The sequence below is a fragment of the Chiloscyllium punctatum genome, chromosome 6, assembly GCF_047496795.1.
Source record: "Chiloscyllium punctatum isolate Juve2018m chromosome 6, sChiPun1.3, whole genome shotgun sequence".
NCBI lineage: Eukaryota > Metazoa > Chordata > Chondrichthyes > Orectolobiformes > Hemiscylliidae > Chiloscyllium > Chiloscyllium punctatum.
This window is the reverse complement of record NC_092744.1, coordinates 55,788,310-55,805,481: the sequence shown is the minus strand read 5'-3', so window position 1 is coordinate 55,805,481 and position 17,172 is coordinate 55,788,310. Positions and strand designations below refer to the sequence as shown.

The window sequence follows — 17,172 nt, the reverse complement described above, 5'->3', positions numbered from 1 at the left end:
GAAGTATGGCTGGCAGTGAGTGAGGTGGGCTATCTGTGCCAAAGAACAAGGGGTGAGGCAGGAGGATCCTGCCAGTACTGGAAGGGGGTGGGGAGGGAGGAGTAGATACAGTAGGGTTATGGTTGGCCAGTGCAGAATGATGCTAAGCTCTGGGTGAGGCAGGGGTGAAATGAATTTAGGTTTCGGGCATTTGGTAGATGGTGGGCTTGTTGGAGACCGGGGAGGTGTAAGGAGTCAGGGGAAATGTAGTTGTGGTGGAGTGTTAAATTGTAGGGTTAGCTTAACATTTATCCAGGAGATGGATTAGATTTTAACAGTCTAATCTTTCCTGGGTACCTATTTATAAACAGAAGGTAATCACTCCAAATTCTTTAACCTTAAGGGAGATTTTTGCTGAGTTCCACATGCAAGGGAGTTTCCCATCATAATCTTCAGTTTATCAGGTAATTCTTGCAGAGACTGCTGTGTGTGGGATTCCATGTGGGTCAGCCTCTGTCTGTGCAGTTTCAATTACTATCTGGCCATTGGAATATCTGGGCCATTCAATTCATCATATGGTAGTCAGCAACCATTAAAAATGAATTCTACACTGATATCAAGATGAAATTAGTAACCTATTGGGCAATGGGATAAGCTGTCAGTCAAGCTGTTAATTTGGCATTCCTTATGGTTATAAGATAGTTGCATGCTGGATGATAGAAAAAGTTGGCTGAAAAATACAGTCTTCCTATTTTTTGTATTAGCCAATTTGATAACACCTCCACATTCCTGTCAAGGTATGGAGGCAGCAGAATTAATTTCGGAGACAACAATGACCACCTTTTGTGTTTTCTTGCTATTATCTTCGTAATTGAATATCTGATTTCTGGATCCAAGTATACTTAATCTGTAATAAGTCTTTTGATGTACTAAATGGTTAAGGAAAATCTTTAGTTCTCAGAAATGATAGCACTGATTTCTATGTGTGTTATCCTAGCAGCGAACTGTAGCCAACAAATTGTGGGTCTGTAGTGTATAATTTTCTATCCATTAATTTAATATTTGGAAAATCTGATGCATTTGAACCATGACTTATTGGGTGGTGTTCATTATTAGTGCTATTGCACTGCAGGAGTGTTCAATTGTGGAAAAATAATTTATGAACTCAAAATTGAATTAAAGTGATATTTACTGTTTCATATTCATACCAAACTGCATCAGGCACATAGGCATGGACAATTTCTGTATTCTGAAAAAAAAGGAAATATGTGAGTAACATTGCTATGAATTTTTAAGAAAGGTATTCAGCTTACATTTGAGAAATGAAATAGGGAAGGCTTCATTTTTACTTCAGACTGACAGACATTCCTTGGCTTCTGGTATGGTGTATTACTAGACTATTTTCAGCCATAACTCATAATCTTTACCTCTGGGATACAACGTTTGGGTTCAGGCACCACTACATAACCATATGTAGCTGCAACACTAATGCAGTACTGAGGGAGCACTGCAAAATCAGAGGCACAATTTTTCAGGTAAGATGTTAGACTGATTGACAAAAAAAATGGAGAGGAATAGTGTTGATATCTGTGTGACATCAAGGGTTGAATTTTCCCACTTTTGACAAAGGGTTCGCTCAAGTGAGATTTGTTACATCTGGCCTCCTGTGGCTGATGTCCACTTTTCTCATGTAGTTTGTTGCTCTTCACCTTGTTTATATCATTACCCATCTCTTGCAATTGCATTGGTGAGACAGGTGGAAATACTCACTGCGGCCAGGAGTTTGCAATGCTCACTCTGCTAGCGCCAAATTTAAACCCCAGCTCCACAACACTTCAGATGCTGCAAACTAGAAACTGAGCTGTGGTCCTGCATCATATAAATATTTGAATTAGAAACAGACATAAGCCATTCATTTCTTCAAGTATGCTCCACCATTTAGGTCGATCATAGCTGATCTATTTGTATTTTAAATTTCACATTCCCACATATATCCTTAATAACCTTTGAGTTCCTTGCCTAACAAGAATCTATGAACTACACTTTAAAAATATGCAATGAAGCTGCCTCTACCACCTTCTGAGGCAGAAAGTTGCAAAATCATACAACCCTCTGAAACAAAATATTTCTCTATTCTAAAAGAGTGACCCCTAATTTAAAAATATTGCCCCCTAGTTCTGGCATACTCCTGTTCCTAATGCACATGTTCATATATTATGCTGCAAAAAGGAGCTCTGAGGTGTGTCAAATGTTACAAATGTATTTATTATAACTAAAGTATTCATGGTACACAGGGAGAGTGCAATTTTGGCAATAGAGCACCACGAAAGTCCCCTCCCACAAAACAGCATGCCTTAACATTTGTTAGAGACCACATATATTTCCTTTTTGGGTTATAAACTGGAATGGATGTTAGACGACTACACAGATGAAATAAAACAAAAGTTTTTCAACTTGGTAAAATCAAGTGGTGCGCATCCTTAGCCGCACAAGACAATGTTTCTGTTTAAGCAGTGAGATCAATATAGTGCTGGGTCAGAGTATCACCAGGAATCTTTGAGTAAAGGAAAGACTGCCTGATGACAGTGCTTGGATTGGTCCAGCTGCAGTTTGTACCAGATCTGCATGTGGAGAGCGGCCATAGACCTCCAGAATTAGCGAACAGAAAGCACCTCTTTCTCTCCCTACTTTTGCTATGAGTGAAAAGACAAAGAATTCAAATATTAAAAAAAGACCTAAGCACCAGATCAACTACTGAAGTGAAGAATGGCCATTGCTTCACACGCAATGCATTATTATTGTAAAATGAAAAGAGATATTAGAGACAATTTAATTCACCCAATGTTAGCTATACTGCTGATATTCAAAATTTTAATTTCCCTGCTATATTTTTCTGCCCATTGTGCCAGGGTCAAAATGTTTGTTTCTTGTATATTCATGAATGAGTTTGTGTGAATTTGGGTTTTTCAGTGGGTATAGCTTTAATCAGATCATAGTAGTTTTATAATCCTTTATTTTCTCTGCCATTTGTCAAATAATAGATATGTTTATAATGGAGTTATTTTATTGTTAATGGTGAAACTTGTTGTGAATTGCTTTTATACTAAATAATGGTCAGTCAGACAAATTGGTTATCTTAGTGATTTAATTCGGTACCTACATATTGTAGTGTCTTATTCGGCACTTTTCCCAATTAGGTTGTAACATATTATAAAACTTCATGAATAGCAGTGCCATTTTTGGTCATATACTGTTCTCGGGTAGTATTTAGAACGATAGTGACTTTATAATTTGCATCTTGAATCTCAAGCTCGCATTCCCTTCTTTAGTGTATATGGTCTAATCTTTTTACCTTGAATTTTGTCCTTTCATTCCCTCAATGATGCCTTTTAATGAAGCCCATCCCTAACCTGAGTTTCTCACTTTCCCCAGGACGTAAGTAGTTACCCTGTTAAGTTACCTGACCATGAAGGTACAAAGCCGAGACTGGTCAAGACCCATCTATCCTGGAGTTACTTATGTGGATAGCCTCGACTAAGCAGTTAAAATTATAGGAAAAGCATACCAATCAAATCATATTAAATTCAGTGAAACTATCCAGTTATCAGTAACAGTGTAAACCATAAATTGCTCTATAAGAAATTTGCATATGTTTTAGTATTTGAAAAAAAAAGTCATTCCTATTCTACAATATTAGAGTGTCAGTTGTTATTAGTTTGTTCATAATTTAAATAATTTTTAAACAAACATGTTAATTAACATACAGGGTCCAGCACAGGTGTGATAAGAAGAGCAGGCCCCCATAGGAACTGACGGTCAATAGTCCATGTTGCACTGTCTGTAGGAAACCTTGCAAAAGATAAAACAATTTTCATGTTTAAACATCATTGCACTCAAAAATCTTTTTGTTGTGGTTGCAAGTGTTGTAAAATGAAACTTGCTGCTTTATCATCAGTGAAACAGTGAACAATTAATGCCACACTACATACGGAATGAGGAAAGCACAATCAAGCTGTTTCTACATTTCAATAGACAATAGACAATAGGTGCAGGAGTAGGCCATTCTGCCCTTTAAGCCTGCACCACCGTTCAATATGATCATGGCTGATCATCCTTAACCAGTATCCTGTTCCTGCCTTATCTCCATAACCCTTGATTCCACTATCCTTGAGAGCTCTATCCAACTCTTTCTTAAATGAATCCAGAGACTGGGCCTCCACTGCCCTCTGGGGCAGAGCATTCCACACAGCCACCACTCTCTGGGTGAAGAAGTTTCTCTTCATCTCTGTCCTAAATGGTCTACCCCGTATTTTTAAGCTGTGTCCTCTGGTTCGGCACTCTCCCATCAGCGGAAATATGTTTCCTGCCTCCAGAGTGTCCAATCCTTTAATAATCTTATATGTCACAATCAGATCCCCTCTCAGTCTTCTAAACTCAAGGGTATACAAGCCCAGTCGCTTCAGTCTTTCAATGTAAGGTAATTCCATCATTCCAGGAATTGACCTCGTGAACCTACGCTGCACTCCCTCAATAGCCAGAATGTCTTTCCTCAAATTTGGAGACCAGAACTGCACACAGTACTCCAGGTGTGGCCTCACCAGGCCCTGCACAGCTGCAGAAGAACCTCTTTGCTTCGATACTCAATTCCTCTTGTTATGAAGGCCAGCATGCTATTAGCCTTCTTCACTACCTGCTGTACCTGCATACTTACCTTCATTGACTGGTGTACAAGAACACCCAGATCTCTCTGTACTGCCCCTTTACCTAAATTGATTCCATTTAGGTTGTAATCTGCCTTCCTGTTCTTGCCACCAAAGTGGATAACCATACATTTATCCACATTAAACTGCATCTGCCATGCATCTGACCACTCACCTAACCTGTCCAGGTCACCCTGTAATCTCCTAAAATCCTCATCACATTTCACCCTGTCACCCAGCTTAGTATCATCAGCAAATTTGCTAATGTTATTGCTAATACTATCTTCTATAGCAAAAAGCTGCGGTCCCAGTACTGATCCCTGCGGTACCCCACTGGTCACTGCCTGCCATTCCGAAATGGAGCCGTTTATCACTACTCTTTGTTTCCTATCAGCCAATCAACTTTCAATCCAAGTTAGTACTTTGCCCCCAATACCATGCGCCCTAATTTTGCTCACTAACCTCCTAAGTGGGACTTTATCAAAAGCTTTCTGAAAGTCCAGGGACACTACATCTGCTGGATCACCCTCATCCATCTTCAGAGTTACATCCTCAAAAAATTCCAGAAGATTAGTCAAGCATGATTTCCCCTTCATAAATCCATGCTGACTCTGACCTATCCTGTTACTACTATCCAGATGTGTCGTAATTTCATCCTTTATAATAGACTCCAGCATCTTTCCCCCCACTGAGATCAGACTAACTGGTCTATAATTTCCTACTTTCTCTCTCCCACCTTTCTTAAAAGTGATACAACATTAGCTACTCTCCAATCCGCAGGAACTGATCCCGAATCTATCGAACTCTCGAAAATAATCACCAACACATCCACAATTTCTCAAGCCACCTCCTTCAGTACCCTGGGATGTAGACCATCAGGCCCCGGGGACTTATCAACCTTCAGACCTAACAGTCTCAGCTGATAGATGAAAAGCATTTCCTGATAAAGTTTTGTAAATCTAGTGTCAGAAACCTCTGGAACAGTTATTATGATTTGTACTTTACTGTATAGTTAACAGAGAAAAATACTATAAGGCATTTTACAATCAAGGCCAGGAGTAGTGACCAAGCTCAAGCAGAAGTATCTATTGGACAGGCCACATTCATGCTCCAAATATTTCTATCGTGTCTTAGGATACACCCAATTTCATCACATGAACTGTTCACTGGTAACTGGAAGGATTCTACTCAGGCTTATTTTGTTTGTGATTCCTACTTATCATGCAAGAAAAAAGATGTATCCATCTATTTGGGATATATTGAGGAATTTGCTAGACATGTAGAAAGCACAATATAATAACAAACTGCAAAGATCTATACATAATAATCCTACGAATGAACTTTCCTCTGAATCACACAAAATATTCCATTGTCTTTTTCCTGTGTTGTGAAATCTGAACACTGTGCCATGCTTTTCATCTATCAACTGAGACAGGCAACTTTTCTCTAGATCTCTGACAATTCCATCTTAAGTTGCTCGCTGGAAAATTTGTAATAATAACTTGAGGTAATATACTGTGTGGGCATCATCTAAGATGTCATGGTTCTGATCAATATGCTTGGCATATAACCTGGATGTGAAAATAAAGAAAAACTCATGAATCAAATATGAGCAGCAGGTTTGGCCATTTTAACATTTCTTATAATTACTTGGGTTTCATTTTCCATTTTCTTGATGCTTAAATTAATTTATACAGAAATTGTTCATTTGAGCTCAAAACTGTTTACGTAGAAAGAATACCACAAGTGTACTGAATTTCATTGAACATACTTTCAAATCACTCTGGGGAATTAATTTACCGAGAATGGTTTGATAATATGTTCAAATGGTTTTAATAATTAACATCACTCCTTGATTCTTTACAAAACTTACTCATGAAGCAGTGGTCGAACTACAGTGGCTCCATAAACATTGGCCTTGTGAAAGAGTGTATAGAGGTAAGGAAGCAATGTATATCGAATATTCAAGTAATGCTTGGAACTGTTCACTAAAAGGGAGTCTTCACCATAATAGGCAGGATCTTGAGGCTAAAAGGCAAGATTTGTATGAAAATGAAAATTGTTTTTATTCTCATTATGAATTAAATCTAATCTGATGTCACACTACTTTTGAGTCAGTATACATTTTCATGACTTGCATTTTCTACTATTGCCAATAAATATTCATTGTCAACTCACTTTGTAGTTCTCAGCATTGTGGTTCCTACAAAATGGATAAAATGCTCCAACCTGCATCCATCTCCTACATAGTTCTTCAGGTGAATCATCAAAGAAACCACAAATATCTGCTCCTATCTGTTGAAAGGAAGTACAATTGTGACTCTTTCAGTTCTTCAATAGGTTGAGACTGTTCAGTTTCTATAAGCAGTTAATCTGTCCATATGCAATCCATATTATGACTGACATTTTGTGATCTTGATAATGTGCCAAATACTGCATGGAAAGGATTTGTCATCAAAACATATAACCATTTGAAAGTCACTTTTCTGGATTTTACTGTCAATTTGGCGGACACATGCTTAAATTAACTTACATATGGAAAACCAAAAAGATTAAACTCAAGCATCCCAGGAATTGCCCACTTGATGTCATTCCAGTTTGCTGCATTATCTCCCAGCCAGTGTCCTGAGTAACTTCCTGACCCAGCAAATGTTGATCGAGAAAGAATAATGCTTCTTTTTCCAGGAAACACATGGTTAATTACTCTGCAATGTCAAGCAAAGGATTTTTTTTTGTTACAATGTTGTAAAGACCAGTTCTTTTTGTTCCAAACTTTGCCTGTGGACTAAAGAAAGGAAATTGTTCAAAGAGATTGTTGCCATTCTAAAAATTATATTTACAGAACCACATTGTGAATGGTATACAAATTTACATTTGTTCCTAGAACAGAGACAGTAAAACCAGACATTATAGAGCCAATAATTCTCAATGAAGAGACAATTATTTGGGAGCAATGTTTTATTTTTAATTGTATGATTCCAGGAATAGTAGGGCTTGTAGTGATTGTGGGAAAAGCGCAGCAGGTCAGGCAGCATCCAAGGAGCATGAGAGTCGATGTTTCGGGCATGAGCCCTTCTTGTAGTGATTGTAACAAGATCAACCAGATGGACCTCATAGAATAGGAGTCCCCATTTTGGGGCTGTTAATCTGGTGTCACCAGGGAGCCCTGGCTGACAGATAAAAGCAGGTGCGTCAGGCATCCTGTTCACTCTGACAGCTGGCTCTGGGACCTGGATCAGTGTCATGGATGTCTAAATAAAGGGTGACATGGTGACAGGATATTGGTTTCTATTGAGTTATTTCAATGGTAATAAGAGAAGAGCACACTCCTGAAGAAAGTCACTCGCAATAGTCGCCTTTGAGTTGGGATAAGCATTTCTGGCATCATGCCATTATTTGGGAAGCTCGACTCATTCAATCCTGCCATGGAAGACTGGGTCCAGTATGTGGAAAGAATGCATTACTTTTCCAGGAAAATGACACTGGGGCAGATGAAATGCAAGGAGTAAGTCTCCTGATGGTTTGTCAATCTGCAGCTTTTTCGGTTATAGAATGTAACTTTCCCTGAGGCACCAAAAGCTAAAACCTTTCAGGAGTCGATGGGTTTAGTTGAGGAGTTTCATCACCCCAAGCCTTCTCTAATTCTAAAATGTTACTGGTTTTACTTGGCAATTCAAGGAGTTGGGGAATCTTATTGATATTTTTGACTAGGTTAAGGTAACTGGCTGAGGCATATGACTTTGGTTTATCCCTTAATGGGATTCTGAGAGATCGTTTGGTATGATGGATTAATGATGTAACCATGCAAAAGCACATGTTAGCTGAATCCCAATTCATCTTCAAAAACAGGCACTACAGCTGGCTTTACTATTGGAAAATATAGCAAATTGAGTACAGGTTGGGGACCCTGCAGATTTGAGGAAATGCTTCCTGATCAACATGCAAGGTTGTCTTGGCTCCTTTGATAGTCTATAGAGCTTCCTGAAAAATGTCTAGGTATTTAAATAGTACGCCATTCAGGCAGCCATTTTCTAATCAAAAATTTGTTGAGCCAATCCAGGTGAATCTTTCTGCATCAATTTGCTAGGTATTCTGATAGAAGTGGACACCCTCACCTGGCCAACTGAGTTTGGGGAACACCAGTTGAGTGAAGGCAATTGCACAGCCTCACTCAGGACATATCCTGAACAGAGGAGCTCTAGGCAATCCCATAGCAGACCCCAAAACAAAGTGAAGCTTCAGCCAAATTCAGTTAAAATTCTCTTCAGGATCTGGCCAGCAAGCCATTCTTATTGCTGCCGGTATGCAGACTCAAGACAGCAAAAGAATCTCAAAGGACCAAAATTAAGTAAAAGAACTCATAGGGCAGTATTCAGGACAGTGCATGCCCTGGAAAGTCTATCTACATCTTTTTTGCAATAGTTAAATTGTTTAGCAACATCCTAATCAGAACCAATCAAAATGAAAATCTTGTCAATTGGTCACCTTGTTCTGGTGGAGGTCAATGCTGGTGTGGCTGTATCAGTGAATGCAGAACCAGTCTTCAACAAAATTCACTCTGGACTTCAACCCTTAAATTTGTACAAGAACTTGGCTAGACTGAGAATCTATACCATGGAAGCTTTACTGATTAAAGGTGCAACTTCAGTTCCGGTCTCTTATGAGAAGCAGCTGGTACAGTTACCACTTATTGTCGTAAAAGACTCAGGCTGAAGCTTGATGAGGCGATATTAGTTGAGAAAGATTCACCTAGATTGGCTCAACATTTTTTTGATTAGAAAATGGCTGCCTGAGGGAAATCCTAATTAAATACCTCGAAGATTTTCAGGAAGGTCTATGGACTGTCAAAGGAGTCAAGGCCACCTTGCATACTGACCAGGAAGCAATTCCATGATTTTGCAAGGCCCGCCCAGTGCCATTTGCCTTATGGGCAACAGTAGAGGCAGAAATCAGGAGGATGAAAAGCAAAGGAATCATCAATCCTGTCCAGTTTGCAGAATGGACAGCACTGGTCATACCAATTGTGAAGCCTGATGGGTTAGTTCATCTTTGTGGGGATATTAGAAATGGTAACCTGCTTTTTGCAGCTGGATAAATACCTGATCCCCACATAGAGGATTTATGCAGAAAGCTGGCAGGGGCTGCCCTTCATGAAGCTGGACATGAGCCATGCGTACCTGGAATTGCAGTTAGATGAGCATTCCCAGAAGTATGCTACAATTCATACCCATAAGGATTTGTACCAATATACAAGACTGCCAGTTGGGGATGAACTCAGATTTCTCCAGTTCCCTCATTTCCCCTCCCCCCACCTTGTCTCAGTCCCAACCCTCGAACTCAGCACCACCTTCCTAACCTGCAATCTTCTTCCTAACCTCTCTGCCCCCACTCCCACTCCAGCCTATCACCCTCACCTTAACCTCCTTCCACCTATCGCGTTTCCAACGCCCCTCCCCCAAGTCCCTCCTCCCTACCTTTTATCTTAGCCTGCTGGGCACATTTTCCTCATTCCTGAAGAAGGGCTCATGCCCAAAACGTTGATTCTCCTTCTCCTTGGATGCTGCCTGACCTGCTGCGCTTTTCCAGTAACACATTTTCAGCTCTACCATCAGCCTGTGTCATTTTTCAGTGGATGATGGAGAACATTTTACTAAGGCCTTCCACGTGGCCATTTATCTAGATGATGTGTTGATAACATGGAAGACCAATAAAGAGCTCTTAGAGAACTTGGACATCATCCTTAGATGTTTCTCTCAGGCAAGTGTATATCTTAGAAAGGAAAAATGCATGTTTCAAGCACCCCAAGTGACATACATTGGTTAGAGTTCACAAGACCAGGTTACACCCTTTGGAAGATAAAGTAACAATGATCAAAGATGCCCCAGCTCCCATGTCCGTTCCAGATCTTAGCTCTTTCCTTGGCTTGGTGAATTATTCAGGAAAGTTCATAGATAATGTGGCCTACATCCTGGTGTCTTTGCATCAACTCTTCAAGGGTCAGACTTGAGTAGCCAAGCCATAGCTTTCATGGAAGTGAAGAAACATCCTCTATCATCCCCTAAGGTGTTGGCATGTTACAATCTCAAGTGTGATCTGGTATGAACATGGAATGCCTTCCCATATGGCATTGTAGCTTATAAGTGGCCCAATTGCATATGCATCCAGGACTTCGGCAATTGCATTGCATAAATATGCCCTGGTAGAGAAGGAAGGTTTGGGAGTCATTTTTGGAGTCAGAAAGTTCCACCAATACCTTTATGGATGCCAATCTGTAATAAAAACAGACAATAAACCCTTACTGGGTCCAATTAAAGAGGATATGGCAGTACCACCCATCGGGCCCACTGCTGAATTCAGCCTGAAGCTATTACCAAGTCCATATAATTACATATTGGAACACCATCTGGGAGGTCAAGTAGTAAATGTAGATGCATTGATCTGCCTCCTGCTGGCAGATACACTGCCAGAATAGTCTAGGGACTTTCAAAGGAGCCAAGGCCACATTGCACATTGATCAGGAAGCAATTTCACCAGTGATATCACTACTGGAAGAGTTCATAATGGTTATAAATGTTCTAGATACACTTCCAGTCATAGCTGGCAATATCACATTTTGGTTGCAGAAAAATCCAGTCCTGGCAAAACTGAAACAGCCAATGGTGACAGGGAAACCAAAGGGCCATCACAACCAGAATTTAAACATTTTCAGACCCAGAAAGACCAGATCACAGCAGAGGACAGTAAGTTCTTATGGGGGACGAGAGTGATTGTCCCGAATAAAGGTCGCCGCCAGATATTGGCTGAACTCTACCAGGATCATCGAGCGGTGTCTAAAATGAAGATTTTGGCAATAAATTATGCCTGGTGGCCACGACTGGATGCAGACATTTGTTGGGCAGTGCCCAGAGTTCCAACAAGAACAACAATTACTGTCAGCAGCTTCCCCAAATTCATGGGAATGGCCAGGTAAACCCGGGACTCGGTTACATATCGACTATGCAGGTGTTTTCATGAGCTCAATGTTCTTAGTCATTAGGGATGCCTTCTCAAAGTGCAGAGAAGAAATTTGTCAAACATGGAAGAGACAATAGAAGAACTGTGTACATCTTTTGTAACAGACTCCCAGAAGTGTTGGTCACAGAAAACAGGCCATTGTCTACGAGAAGGGAAATTGAGTATTTCCGAAAGTCAAATGGTATTCGCCCTGCAAGGACAGTTCCATATCTTCCACCATCCAAGGGTCTGACAGAAAAAGATGTCCAAACTTTAAAGGCAGCTTTAAAGAAACAAGCTTCACTAGATACCAAATTGTCCCAGTTCCTATTTGATTATAGGATCACCTCTCATGCAACTACATTGATAGCTCCAGCAGAGTTGCTAATACGGAGAAGACTCTGTATCAGGTTAAAGCTGATCTTCCTGTTCCTGGTGGGAGGTGGTGGTGTGAAACAGCACAAGGAATGCCAAAGCTGGACACAAGACTCTGCAAAGCAAGAGAAACGGTTTACTTCAGGGCACGAAGTTTGGTGTTAGAACCATGGGAATCACCTGCATGAGTAAGAGGCATATTCAATGCGAGATCAGTGATGTGTAAAGTTCAGATAGCTGTGACAGTCCTGAACAAGCTCAGGAACCGTATGAAATCAGCAAACTTGCAAACAGTGTAGGAACAAAATATACCCAGTTCCTCAACTGCCTTTCTGGTTGTTCTGGAACCTTCTCCTGGGAATCTGGGATGGACACAGTGGACATCGCTGCCTCAATGCCTTTGCTGCCTGAAGAAGAGAACTAATTTCTCCTGTGATGTTCTGAGCGCAAGAGGCAAGCAATTGTGCATTACACGCCACCCTGTATCATAAGTAGAGAAACGGGCCCAGTGTTAAAACACTGCAGCAGGAGCTGCAAAACAAAAAACTGGCTTATGTCTTTGGATTCAGAGGGGCAGGGGTGTAATAATTGTAATGAGGGCAGCCAGATGGACCTCATAGAATAGGCATTCCCTGATTGGAGCGATTCATCTGGTCTAATCAGGGAGCCCGGCTTGACAGATAACAACAGGAGTGTCAGACATCCTGTTCACTTTGAGCGCTGCCTCTGAGAGGGCTGGATTATTGTCAAGGACTCTCCACAAGTAAATAAAGAGTGACTTAGCAATGGGATAGCAGCCTCTGTGGAGTTATTTCAGAGCTTGCTTTCTAGTTCTCTATGCCAATGAGTTGTGACAATATGGGCAGGAATTATTACATTACAGCAAGGATTCATGATGTATATGCCTGTCTTCTATACTGAAATCTCAACATTCTAGGGTTTATCATTGACCAGAAAGTGAACTGGACTGGTCAAAATAATCCTTTGGCTATATGACAAGGTCAGAGACTATGAATCTGGAGAACCTGACTTACTTCCTAACTCCCTAATGTCTGTCCAACATTTACAAGGCAAAGATTAGGGGTGTGTAAGAATACTCCACACTTTCTTGGAAGAGCACATCTCCAATAACAGTCAGGAAGCTTGACACCATCCAGAACAAATCAACCCATGATTAACACCACATCCACAAATATTCACTACCACTGATGTAGAAATTCAACAAAGTCCCTTAGATAGCACATTCCAAACCTGCTATCATGACCAGCTGGAGCAATAAAAATGAATAACACATAGGACCACCACCACCAACTACAAGTTCCCCTCTAAGCCACTCAACATCCTAAACTGAAATAAATCGTTGTTCCTTCAGTGTCTCTGGGTTAAACTTTGGGAGCACCCTCCTTAACAGCATTGTTGGTGCTAAAGCAAATGGACTGTAGCCGTTCAAGAAGACATTTCACCCCTACCTTCTCAGGAGTAATTAGGGAAGAGCAACAAAGTCTGGCTAAGCCAGTGAGATTGAAATCCTATGAATAAATAAATCAAAGTTGCACCTCATGATTTTGGCAGCTTTGCCAATTAAATTTTTTTGGATTAGTGTTGTACCATTAAAAGTTCGCTACATTCTCCAATGATACAGGGGACTGACATAGTAAAGAAGACTATCAATTGTAGTTAAGTAAGACAGACCTGAAGGGCTGAAGAGTTAGCTGATCTCTGGTGGGTCACAGTAAAGATGTTACAAATAATTGTTACAAATAATTGATATGAAACCTGGGTTTCTCTCTTTGCAGAGATTGTCTCAAGAATGGGAACATCATTTATGGTTTCTCTGGCTGTTCACCACTATTGAAAGTGCATAAGTACTGAGTTGCATAGGTTTCGGAACTCATTCTCAAGATAATGACCCTGAAATTCTCTGGGAATTTCCCTCATTTCCTGTATAACTTCATTAGAAAACAAGTGGCAACCACCTTCTGTCATATATATATATTATATATAATTTCTCTATTGGTGATGTTGGCTTTAACCAAAGTACTTTGGCGACTCCTTCAGTATTTCAAGACCATGATAGTAACCATTTAACAAAGGAGAGCACCCTAGGATTGGCAAATGGAAGGGAGAAAGGAACATTGATAAATATTTTCTTGTCATATGGAAAGCGTTGCTCTTTTGCTCTACATCAAATTCATTTTCAGAAACAATTTAAAGCCAACATATACAATCATTTTTATTCCCAATTTTCCACTGAGTGAATTCTGGCTTTTAAAATTATGAAGTAAATAAATTTAAGCCAGATCATGCATTACGTAAACAAAATTTCCAAGCTGAGAAAGAATAGCAGTCCAGAAGCATAAACTGTTTAATTGTAATGCCCCAAATGTTCCAGTTGTTTTCATATTGTTTTGTTTTAAAATATCTTATTTGCCCTTAATTGCCGAAATGATTCTATGGTAAGCTTGGCTGTTGTAGCCACAAGATATCATAGAAAGGTAAATACTTTTCAATCATTAAAGCAGCTTATCTAATATCAGATCTTCAGTATAATTAGTTATGAAATTAGCCATTATTGAAACATGCTTCTAGGAATTTAGATACACAGAAAAGTAGAAAAGTAACAGAATACAGTTGATGTGTGAATGAAGTAGCACTGTAGGTGATTTTGTAATGAGGTGAATGTTTAACTGGTTGGAACTTTGTGGATCAGTTCCCCATTTTATAAACTATCTGATTGTTCTGACATTTATTTAAGTAGGAACAACTATTTGGCTGTTTCTATAATAAGCAATCTTTTCTTGATTCAGAAAAAATCAGTTTTACAGTAAGGCTGTAAGAAAAAAATTCCTTCAAAGTTCTGAACTCAATCAGAATGTTTGGAGAGAATGTTTAACTCCAGCAGACATGTTGTGATAATTGGTTTAGTAAAACAATGAAATCTTACAAAATTATGAGGGGCATTGGTAGGGTAAATAGACAAAGTCTTTTCCCTAGGTTCGGGGAGTCCAGAACTAGGCATAGGTTTAGGTTGAGAGGGGAAAGATTTAAAGAGACCTACAGGGCAACTTTTTCACACAGAGGGTGGTACGTGTACGGAATGAGCTGCCAGAGGAAGTGGTGGAGGCTGGTACAACTGCAACATTTAAAAGGCATTTGGATGGGTATATGAATAGGAAGGGTTTGGAGGTATATGGGCCGGGTGCTGGCAGGTGGAACTAGATTGGATTGGGATATTTGGTCAGCGTAGATGGGTTGGATCAAAGGGTCTGTTTCCATGCTGTACATCTCTATACCTCTATTAACAAACTCCTTCACATTATGACACTGATTCACCTCAATGTATAAGCATTTATTCCTATATTTAACACTTACTGTTCAGTTGCAAGTATCATAGAGTGTCCATAAAGACTGTGAAGATCATAATGCATTCCTCCAGTTTGACTGGCATCCATGCAAAGGGTCTTAGAGTACATCAATCCATCAAGAATCTCTTCAAAAGAAAATATTTCATTATGTGGAAGTTGATATCCAAAAATTATAAAGAATATATGTGTAACTTTGGCATATGTTTTACAGTTACTGTGGCAAAGTTGCAGACTTATCATGCATATTATACTGTGTATGGATTTTGTTTCATATGCTTATTTTGATTCTGGTATGTAACAAAGTTGTTGTCTGTAGATTAGGATCTGTCACTGTCAAGTCTCAATATCAAACGTCAGGTGACAGTGCAGGGACGTCATGAAATATTCCCCAGAAAATTTGCTTCATTGGCAGTAATCCAACTAACAAGTAAAGCAGAGCAAGGTAGAGAAAAAAAACAGAAGAATGTTTGAAGTTTAAAGGAAAGTCTTTGACCTGATCAGGAAGCATTTTCTTTACACAAGTATGTTAACACAGCTATGCAGAAAAATCTGGAAGAAAAATTCTGAGCAAGTTCAAATGGTGTTGGTGCCCACATGAACAACAAACCAGCTGCCAATACCTGGAATTAGTCTTTCCCTCAAACATGTTCCCAGGAGCGAATTTACTCTTACCACTTTAAATACGGGGTAGACCATTTAGGACAGAGATGAGGAGAAACTTCTTCACCCAGAGAGTCGTGGCTGTGTGGAATGCTCTGCCCCAGAGGGCAGTGGAGGCCCCATCTCTGGATTCATTTAAGAAAGAGTTGGATAGAGCTCTCAAAGATAGTGGAATCAAGGGTTATGGAGATAAGGCAGGAAGAGGATACTGATTAGGAATGATCAGCCATGATCATATTGAATGGCAGTGCAGGCTCGAAGGGCAGAATGGCCTACTCCTGCACTTATTGCCTCTTGTCTATTGACAATAATTGATTCAGGAAAGCAACATTTACTTTAGACGGGGATGAAATGTTGGGGTTAAGAGCTCCAATGTCATAATTACAGCTATGGAGTGGACAGTCGGTTGGGAGAGTCCTAGGATGAGCTCCAAGATACAATGACACATGCACTTATTTTTTTCCTCCCACCTTGCAGTTTGTGGGATGGGGAAGGAAAGTAACTGGCATTTCTCAGGGGCTGCCATGAGCACACCAATTTTCCCTCTGGCTCAAAGTTCATTGTGAGGACAAGTGAACCAGTCTCAGGATCTAGCACAGGCACATGCAATTTTCCTCTGGCTCAATGTTAACTTGGAGAGGAGGGGTTATGCACACTTTTCCAAATAACTACCTGAGCTCAGTGAGCTAGATAAAATTTTCATAAAATAGTCTACATTGAAAAGCTCGTGAGTTGTATATGTTTAAAATTACCATGCACTATAGGTAGGCAAATCATGAACAATACTATTTTGGCTTCTTGTTTTGTTTAGTTTCGTTGATCCCATCCCTCACCCTAACTCAAAAATTGAAAGCCACCCCCTCAGCCTAAATCCTTTCTCATACGCTCCACTCAACTCTTGCTGACCTAAATTTTCACTCTGAAAACATATCAAATCCAAGGTATATATACTTCATTAGAACTTTCAGCCAGCAGAAATAAAAATCACATTGATATGGTCCGTGCAAAACCTGTTTGCTCCCATGTATATCCAACCACTACCTTGTCCTAGGACTTTCCAAACAGAGTTTCCCCAACAGAAGCTCATCCCACCATCCAAC

The 17,172-nt window shown here is 40.0% G+C and overlaps 1 protein-coding gene across 1 annotated transcript in view; it reads right to left on the bottom strand.

Moving 5' to 3' along the window:
• Nucleotides 1–17,172, bottom strand: part of si (sucrase-isomaltase) — a 243,257-nt gene that overhangs the window by 89,352 nt on the left and 136,733 nt on the right. The window contains exons 15-20 of the mRNA XM_072572690.1: nucleotides 15,420–15,537; nucleotides 7,213–7,384; nucleotides 6,858–6,974; nucleotides 6,553–6,707; nucleotides 3,744–3,828; nucleotides 1,172–1,228 (exon numbers count right to left, since the gene is read on the bottom strand). Of these exons, the coding sequence (XP_072428791.1) occupies nucleotides 1,172–1,228; nucleotides 3,744–3,828; nucleotides 6,553–6,707; nucleotides 6,858–6,974; nucleotides 7,213–7,384; nucleotides 15,420–15,537 (704 nt within the window). The remainder of the gene's footprint in view (nucleotides 1–1,171; nucleotides 1,229–3,743; nucleotides 3,829–6,552; nucleotides 6,708–6,857; nucleotides 6,975–7,212; nucleotides 7,385–15,419; nucleotides 15,538–17,172) is intronic.